We start from the raw sequence: 10021 nt of genomic DNA on the forward strand, positions 1-10021 counted from the left end.
GGCAATGATGAAGTGGTTGCGCGAGAAATTCCCGGACGCACCAATATTACTTCCTGGACCTAGTGGCGGACCCAGGGCGCCAAGTCCAGGAGATCTATCTATCCGGAAGCAGCCACAAGTCACCAAGCCTCTAATCACTTCGTCCTCTACTAGACCCATGACCTTGAAAAAGACCGTACCCGGATAGACTGACGAGAGGAAAGAGAAGCCGGAATCACCGGCAAGAAAGAAAGCTAAAGTGACCCAACAGGCTGTGCCGCCCAAGTCTGGCTCCCGAGGGGGCCAGACCCCGAATTAATTTCCCCCAACCCAAGTAAATTTTACTTTTCGTCTTTATTGCTTTCTGTTTCTGCTTTTTGTTTGTTTTAATGTTCTGTGCCAGCATGCTTGCTCTGTACATATGTGTTGCTACTTTCCACACTTAGCCCAATTTCTGGTCTAAGTGTGAGAAGGGGTTGAGCTGTTTTGCATGTTTGGTTTTGGTTGTTGTGCTTTCTCCCACTTAGCCCGGTGTACGGTCTAAGTGTGAGAAGTTTGTTTGTTTTTGGCACGTTGTTTATTTGTTTGGTTTTCTGTTTTACATGTTTGTACTTCCCTATTTACCCCCCTTCACTAGGATGGCTTGGGGACAAGCTTGAGTGAAGTGGGAGGGGGAGGGAATAGGTGCAGTTTGTGACTGTAAGTCTTATAGTTTTTTTTAGGTCTTGTATGTGTGTTACGTGTTGCAGAGCTAGTGGATACAATAAGGCAGAAATATTCCCTTAGTGAGAGCGATTGAAGATAGGACGAAGTCCAGGGGGAAAATAAAAGAAGAGAAAAAGGAGCTTAATTATCTAAGGGCAGGAAGTAAAAATTACCTGACCTAGGAAATATTTGCCTTACCCAGAAAAGAGGGGAGATAATAAAAAGGGGAAACTCTCATAACCCAACGCATCAGTGGTGTAACTTTAACCTTGGAGCGTTTTTGGTCCTAACATCCCTGGTGAGGAATGAGTGATCGAGCGAACCTAACCGCTAGGAAATCCATAGGTTTCTTGAAAAACTGACGAACCGTTTGGGTTGACGAAGGAAGAAGGAGGATTTGAAGACTGTAGACGATCGGAGAAGACTTATGCTTGTGGGGACAGTCGCCTAAAAGTTGAAGCTAGTGCATGATTATGTGTTGTGTTTTGTGTTCTTTGTGTGTTATTTTCTTTTCTGAGTCTGTTAGTTTTCTAGGTCTAGGTTTTTGTTTTTGTTAAATCTTGTTTGTAGGATCGTTCTTGGGAACCGTGCATTGAAATTTGCCTTATTTCATTTTCTTGTCTTTCATACTTGAGGACAAGCATGGTTTAAGTGTGAGCAGTTTGATAAGGCTAATTTCATGCATAGGTCTAGGGCTTTAATTCGTGAAATTTCTGGGTCTAACACGCGTTTTAAGCCAGGTGTGTGAAGATTTTCGCCAGGTCCAGCAAAGAAGGGAGACAGTTGCGTGGACCTAGGAAGAAGGCGAAAGAGTGGACATTATGCGGAAAATTGCTCGACGGAGGAAGCCTCGGAGTTGAAGGGCAGAATAGAGATTTCTACGAAGACTCTAGAAGGTTATGTCCGCGTCTATAAAAGAGAGAAGCATGCACGCTGGAGGGATCTTCTCGGTTGGAGACTTCGCCAACAGCTTGTAGCTTAGTTCACTTTTCTTCACACACTTGGGTTCTTTCGTGGGAAATTCAGGGCATACTTGGGGTTCACTTCTAGCTTACACACTTTTCGATCTGGTGGTAACACCGTCCTACTTGAGGGCGAAGAAATAATTTATTTTCTGTTTACGTTTCTGCTGAATTCGCCGAGCTTCGCTGTTCGAGGCTCGGACCTCTTTGATTTCTGGATATTCTCTGTGTTTATGCAAGTTTCGTTTTGGTTTATGCCGACTGTGTTGATCTTTGTTTGTCGATTATGTTAACTTGAATTCTGAGTTGGATTGTTGGAGTTGGTTGTTTTCTAGATTATCGCAGGTTTGTGGTTGGATCTGGGAGAATGGAGTTTGTTTGTGGATGAATCGGGTTCTTAACTTGTTGATGTCGTAGGGTTGTCTGTGATTGTTGGGATCTGGAGTTGATTTGAGTAGATCTGTGAGAATCGGAGCTATGGAGTTGATTTTGCTCGGTGTTGAGTTCGGATGTCTTGGATCCGGAGTGGATTAAGCATTCGACGTGAATCTGAGTCGTGTTGGTTTAATTTTATGCCTAGCTTACGTGTTTTCGTTTCATTTCGTTCAGTTTATGTAGATCTGATGTACTTCCGATTCGTAGCGAGTTTCTGGCGTCCCGATTTCTATATTCTGTTCGAATCTAGGAGTATGCTCTGTTTTCTTCATTTACGTTTCTGAGTTGGATAGGAAATTGCATGAGTTTGTTAGTTGCAGCTTTTACCATACTTACCTTATTTAAATGTCCTGGTCCCCACTTTTTAATTCTTCCTGCCTAGTCATATTTAGTTAATCATTTACACGGTCTAGCGAGCTATTGTTTCTTTCGGTGTTGATGTCTGATTTTACAAGTATTCTGTTTCTTAGGTCTAGCATTTAAATTTCGTGCCTAGGTCTAGTGGTAGTTGTTATAAACCTCAACCCTTTGCGTGGCAGCAGCCGCTTGTTTCCAAAGTCTCTAAACACTACTCACGAATCCATCTTCGTGGGATCGACCCCACTTCCCTATACTAATTTAATAGTAATTTGAGTTGAGGGATTAATTTTTGAAGGAGAGTCGAGCGTGTCCAACGACAACAACACTCTGTGTTCCTTGGGTTCCTGGACCTAGTGATCCAGTGGATTTAAGAAGCGTGGTGTCTTGACTGAGCACTTGTATTAGTGTTCCCTGTAAGCACACGAAACACACACGATCCGATTCAGCTCTTCCTCACTTCAGGCCGACTGCTTTGACCCACTTCAAACTTAGAGCCGATCTCATCACCTTCCTCATCCATGGCCGCCGGCGCATCTTGGATTTGCAGAGGCTCCTCAAGGATATGAGGCTGCGGCAAATAGGTTGGGTCTATGAAGGCCGGCCTAGCGTCTGGAGAACCTTCTCCTTGAGGGGGAACATTTTCGATCTTCTCCAAATGAGCCGGGGAGTTCATTTTTCAGTTTTCTTTGTAACCCCATTCTCCAACTGCGAAGAGCTGCGGGTCGGGGAATCTGATGCACATCCCTGGTTCTATCTTGAAATGCCCCACACCCTGGCTATCAACCATTATAATTCCCACCTTCTTGAGTGTTTCCCAGTCCAGTACCTAGGGTCCTTGATCTTGTGTCCGATTGTCAAAGCGGACTCCGAATTTATAGGCTAAAGCAGCTACTATCCCCCCACAACAAAGCTTTCCGGTCGTCTTCTTCGATTGCCTCTCCAAATGCTTAATCATGTAGTGGCCCATGTTGATCCTTCTCCGGCAGAGCATTCCCCACAACAACAGTAGCATCTCTGTTGAAATGCTTCCTGCTTCCGTGTGGCCAAAGGGAAGGTAGACCAGCCTTCGCCATATATCTCAGCACTGGGTTTTTGATGGCGTTGATTTTGGCTTTAGATGGATTGAAAGCCGCTTCATTGCTGATCATTCCCCAAAACTCGTCTCTCCTGTAGTCCGCAAGCCGAGGGTCCTCAAGAAGGCCTTCTTCACCTTCTTCCGTCACCTGGAAGAGCTCATTAAACTCTTCGACGGTAAGGTCATGTACTTCATTCATAAGTCGAAAAGACATCGACTCAATCCTCTTTCTGGAGTACTCCACCCTAAGTGTGGTGAAGAACTATACCGTCAGGGCCTTGTACGACCCGAACTTCCTTGCGAACAAATGTGTGAGATGGCCCGCCTCGACGATGATGTCCCAAGATTGCTTGATGCCGAGGCCATTGAGCGTGACCCAGTATGGATATCTTGATGGCACGCTATCCAATGCCGCCAATGTATCCCATTTCTTTGATTCACCTTTCCGGAGTGTAACACCGACTCCGTGAGGTTTTAGAGCGTTTGGGGCCATTTGATGAGTACCTAGAATGAGGAATGTTAGAACAAGATTGTACTCCATAACATAGTGAACAATAAAGCATTCAGATTCCCCCAAACTTAAGATGTTTCAAGTACTTGTATTGGCTAATCACTATCAAAAAAGGGAGGTAGAGACTATCCCTATGCATACCATATAAACAAGCAAGTAAGGCAAAAGCAATTAGGAAGATAGACTCGATTCCTACAATTACTTTCATCACACACAATACCGAGGAGATAGACTCGATCCCTAAAACTCACAAAATTATCAATATCACCCCCATTGTAGAATAAAATGATCAAACAACAATTCCAACAACATCAATCTCGCAAGCAATAGCAATTTCATAACTCAAACATCAGGCATCAATTTCAAGCAATGAACAATGGATTCCCTCAACTCACCAATTCATAGTCAAAAACTTCACTTCACCACACAAGCAACAATTCATACTATAACTCATACAATCTTACAGGTGAAGCACATAACTATCATCAATTCAACTTGCATAAGCTATAACCTTCCTACCCATCACAAAATACAACTCCATATCCATGGATAGAGAAGATTAGAGGTGAAGAACATACCTTTGTTGTTTAGAGTGAGAGAATTCGAAAATTAGGGCCTTCTCTTTGAGCTCTTGAGTAAAATCCACCAAATGCCCAAATTAATCGGACCAAAACACTCAAACAAGAGATAATTTGAGATGGGTGTGGTGAATTTGAGATGGGTGTGTGAGAGTAGTGTGAATTTGTGTGTGTTTTGTGAAGAAAATTGAAGGAGGAAAAGAGGGAGACACCGGGTGAGAAAAAGAGGGAGGAGGCGGGTGTACCTGATTTATACCCAGGGTTCGCCGCGTCGAACCTGGCAGGGTGAAATTATTGAATTGAAAATTCACCCGGCCGGGTGAAACTTTCTGGACTGTCCATGAACAAAACTGGCGACCCGGCCGGGTGGAATTATTGAATTGAATATTCACCCGGCCGGGTGAAACTTTCTGGACTGTCCATGAACAAAACTGGCGGCCCGGCCGGGTGGAACACCTAAGAAAAACTAAGACACTAAACAAAGAAAATTAAAACAAAGGCACGATGACGCCAAGCAAAAGAATAATAAATAAAGTTACCTACTAAGGGTTGCCTCCCCTGAAGCGCTTTTGGTTAAAGTCGTTAGCTCGACATCTCCATAGCAGATTACTGGGGCTCCAAAGAGAGTCGGAACACCTCTTCCTTCTGCTCCATAGTATGAAACTTCTTCATATTCTGACCATTGGCTTCAAGCTACAAAGCTCCATTCTTCATCACAGTTCTTACTTTGAAAGGGCCGGACCACCTTGACTTAAGATTTCCGGGGAAAAGTTTCATCCAAGCATTGAATAACAAAACCAAATCTCCTGGGAAGAATTCCCGCTTCTCAATCATCTTATCATGATAGGTTTTGAGACGATCCTTGTAGATGGCAGAATTTTCGAACGCCTCATTCTGAAATTCATCAAGCGAGTTCAGATAAGATTGTCTCTCCTTTCCCGCCTTGTAGTAGTTGGCATTTAACTGCTTCACTGCCCAATATGACTTGTGCTCGAGCTCCACAGGAAGATGACAAGATTTCTCAAACACCAACTGGTAAGGTGACATGCCGATTGGCGTTTTATAAGCCGTTCTATACGCCCAAAGTGCATCATCGAGCTTCAAAACCCAATCCTTTATGTTGGCATTCACCGTCTTCTCTAAGATGCATTTGATCTCTCGATTGGCCAATTCAGTTTGACCATTGGCTTGAGGATGATATGGGGAAGTGATTCGGTGCTTGACACCATATTTGCTCAACACGACTTCCAACCACTTGTTCTTGAAATGAGAACCCCCATCACTAAGTAAGGCTCTCGGCGCCCCAAACCTCGTAAAAATGCTCTTCTTTACAAAGTTGATAACCACCTTGGAAGTGTTGACCGGAGTGGGGATTGCTTCCACCCAACGGGAAACATAATCGATTGCCAAAAGGATGTATTGATGGCCAGAGGATGGTGGGAAGGGACCCATGAAGTCGATCCCCCACACATCAAAAAGCTCTATCTCCACAATAGTTGTCATCGGCATTTCCTTCTTCTTGGAGACCCCCCCAGTTCTTTGGCATTCATTGCAATGAAGAACGAACTGTTGACAGTCTCCATAAATGCTAGGCCAATAAATCCACATTGAAGTACTTTCATCGCCGTCCGATTAGCTCCAAAATGTCCTCCACTAGGACTTGAGTGGCAGTTTCTGATCACCGCTTCCCATTGCTCATTAGGAGTACATCTTCTAATTACCATATCCGCGCATCTTCTAAATAGGAACGGCTCATCCCAAAAATAGAACTTGACATCATGAAAGAACTTCCTCTTTTGATGCTTGTTGAGGCCCTCTGGAACCATCTTGGCTACGAGGAAGTTCACAATATCTGCAAACCATGGCAAGGAACTCTGAGCATAGAAGAGATGCTCATCAGGGAACTCCTCATTGATAGGCTTCTTCAAGTTCTCCCCTTCAAAACAGTGCTCCAATCTAGATAAGTGATCGGCTACCACATTCTCACACCCCTTTCTGTCCCGAATCTCCAAGTCGAATTCTTGTAGCATAAGAAATAATCGAGGCTTGGCATCCACCTTAGCAAACAATGGCGGCATGATCTGTAAACACAATCATCTTCGCTCCAATGAGGTACAGGCAAAACTTGTCGAAGGAATATACCACAGCCAACATTTCCTTCTCCGTAGTGGTGTAATTTGCCTGAGCTGGATAGTAGATCACTCTAAACACTTTATCCCTCTTCTGCCCCAATGCTGAGCCCACGGCCACATCACTGGCAACGCACATGATCTCGAAAGGTTATGACCAATCTGGAGCTATAAGTACGGGAGCACTCACCAACGCCTTCTTCAGAATGTCAAAGGCTTGCAGACATTCTGTAGAGAAGTTGAACTTGACATCCTTGGCTAGCAGATTGGAAAGGGGGCGGGCTATCTGAGAGAAATCATTAATGAATCGCCAATAAAATCCCGCGTGCCCCAAGAAACACCTCACTGCTTTCTCACTAGACAGTGGTGGCATCTGCTCAATCGCCATGATCTTGGCTCTATCAACTTCGAGTCCTGTGGCAGATATTTTGTGCCCAAGCACAATACCATCCCGTACCATGAAGTGGTACTTCTCCCAATTCAGCGCTAAGTTGGTCTCCTTGCACCTCTGCAATACTCTCGTCAGATTATCCAAGCAATGATCATAGGAAGACCCAAAAACTAAAAAGTCATCCATGAAGACTTCCATGATATCTTCCACCATGTCGTGGAAGATGGACATCATACATCTATGGAACGTGGCAGGGGCGTTGCACAATCCAAAAGACATCCTCCGAAAGGCATAGACACCATACGGGCAAATAAAGGCCGATTTATATTGGTCCTCTGGGGAGATCAAGATTTGATTGTGTCCAGAATAGCCATCGAGGAAGCAGTAGTACTCATATCCCCTAATCTATCGAGCATCTGATCAATAAGCGGAAGAGGGAAATGGTCCTTCCTCGTGGCTGCATTGAGAATTCGGTAGTCAATGCAAACTCGCCATCCTGTCACCAACCTTGTGGCTATCATCTTATCATTTCCACCTTGAATCACAATCATTCCACCCTTCTTGGCCACGACTTGGGTGGGACTCACCCAATCATTGTCGGAAATAGCATATATAATCCCGGCTTTCAACCACTTCAATACCTCCTTTTTCACCACATTTTGCATTATCGGGTTGAGCCTCCTTTGATTCTGAGCTTTGGGTTTGGATCCTTCTTCTAATAGAATCCTGTGCATGCAGACAGTAGGGCTGATTCCCTTGAGGTCTGAGATAGAGCACCCTATAGCTCCCTTATGCTTCCTGAGCACTCGCAGCAGTTTATCGAGTTCAGTGGGAGTAAGTAAAGAAGAGACAATTACCGGATACGTCTCATTCTCTCCAAGAAAAGCATACTTGAGGTGTGAAGGCGACGACTTAAGTTCCTCTTTCTTCTCTTCTTTGTCTTCCTCATCTGCCGGATCTTTGAAAGATAAAAACTTGTTGTTCCTTCTTGGGATCTCCCCACTAGAATTAAGAGCTCCCACAAAAAGAAGTAGATCCTCAGTAAATTCAGACACTTGCAGATTGTCTGAAGCTAGTAAAGACTGCGATAGGCATCGTTCGAGTCTATCTTGATAAGAGATAGCATGGGCTACCTCTCACACAACCGTCAATCACCTCGATCATGTTACACTGTTTGAACCTCCAAGCATCCTCATCATCATATTTTTGCATCGCATCATAGATGGAAAATGTGATACTCTCATCATTCAGTCGGAGAACAAGTTCTCCTTTGTGCACATCAATCAGTGCTCTCCCTGTGGCTAAGAAGGGCATTCCTAAGAGAAGTGGGATGTGCATATCTTCCTCCATATCAAGTACTACAAAGTCGACTGGAAAATAAATTCCCCGACCTTGACAAGTATGTCTTCAACAATCCCCTTCGGATATGACACTGTTCTATCAGCCATCTGCAGTGATATAGTAGTGGGTCTGAGCGCTCCAATCTTCATTTTCTGGAAACACGAATAAGGCATCAGATTGATACTCGCCCCCAGATCACATAGAGCTCTCCCTTCTTGACAATCTCCCACTATGCAAAAGATGGTAAAACTTCCCGGATCCTTCAGTTTAGCTGGCAACTTCTGAATAATGGCGCTGCAGCTTTCAGTCAAATTCACCGTCTCATACTCCATCCATCTCCTCTTGTTGGAAACCACATCCTTCAGAAACTTGGCATAGCTGGGCATCTGCTGTAGTGCCTCCACCAATGGGATGTTTATCTGCACCTTCCTAAATATATCCAAGAACCTCGAGAACTGTGCATTTGTCTTCTTCTTCTGCACACGTTGAGGATAGGGAATCCTCACGTCAGTGGGAGTGTGAGCTTCAGGTGGTGTAGGTAGAGTTGGAACCACGTTCTCCTTAGGTGGGGAAGTAATATGTACTGTCTCGGTGCCTTCAGGTGCCTTTTCCATGACTCTGTCCTCTGATGGCATTGCAGGTCCCTCATAACATTTTCCACTCCTCAACTGCACAGCTTTGCAATCTTTGGGATTTATGATGGTGTTCGAAGGAAATTTTCCCGATTGAGTAATAGTACTCACAGTCTGGGAAATCTGGTTGATCTGTGTGTCGATGTTCTTCAGATGAGTGGCCATACTTTGCACATCTGTCTCAACCTTCCCCATCCTGTGATTGTTCTGCTCTATGAGCTTGTTGGACTGTAGCATGAAAGACTTGAGTATGTCTTCCGTGGTCATCTTCTTTGGATCATTAACCACTCCATCACTAACTGTGAACCCCGGCGGTGGTTGCAGAGCATTATTGGGGTTCCCATAAGAGAGATTGGGATGCCCCTTGTTCCCCGAACTGATTATATCCTCCACCCTGAAAGTTGGGGCGTTGATTATTGTAGTACCGGGTGTTGCCCCATTGATTCACATAGTTCACGTCCTCCATATTTCCTTGGGGTTCTTGAGACGTTTGCCCCATTGCCATGCAGTCAAATTTCATGGTCAGCGCATCCAACTTGTCGGATAGGGCGCTCATAGGATCATGATCTGAAGTAGAAGCTACCCTATGCACCTTACTTCTTTCGTTGCTCCATCCTTCGTCATTAGATGCAAGCTCCTCTATTACTTCCATGACTTCATTCACTCATTTCTTGAGAAAATTGCCACCTGAGCTCAAGTTCAACTCCCTTTGTGCTTCAGGCACACATCCCTTGAAAAATGTAATGACTTGAACTGTCAGGGTTAACCCATGGTTGGGACACCATTTCATCAAAGATTTAAACCTTCCCCATGCGTCTCTGATATTCTCTGCATGAGTCATCTGAAAGGCAATGATCTTGTGTTGCCTCTTTATCGCTTCACTAGGGGGATAGAATTTCTCCAAGAATTTTTCCACCATAGCA

The 10021-nt window shown here is 44.5% G+C and overlaps 1 protein-coding gene across 1 annotated transcript; it reads right to left on the reverse strand.

Annotated features, from left to right (window-relative positions):
* Positions 1-8483: 8483 nt before the first annotated feature.
* On the reverse strand, positions 8484-9750 carry LOC121770332. Its single transcript, XM_042167080.1, has 2 exons — positions 9587-9750; positions 8484-9492 (listed from the first exon to the last, which is right to left on the reverse strand). The coding sequence occupies exons 1-2, from the start codon at positions 9748-9750 to the stop codon at positions 8484-8486; spliced, it is 1173 nt and encodes a 390-aa protein (XP_042023014.1).
* Positions 9751-10021: the final 271 nt, after the last annotated feature.

Source organism: Salvia splendens, chromosome 16 (assembly GCF_004379255.2).
Source record: "Salvia splendens isolate huo1 chromosome 16, SspV2, whole genome shotgun sequence".
Classification (NCBI taxonomy): Eukaryota; Viridiplantae; Streptophyta; class Magnoliopsida; order Lamiales; family Lamiaceae; genus Salvia; species Salvia splendens.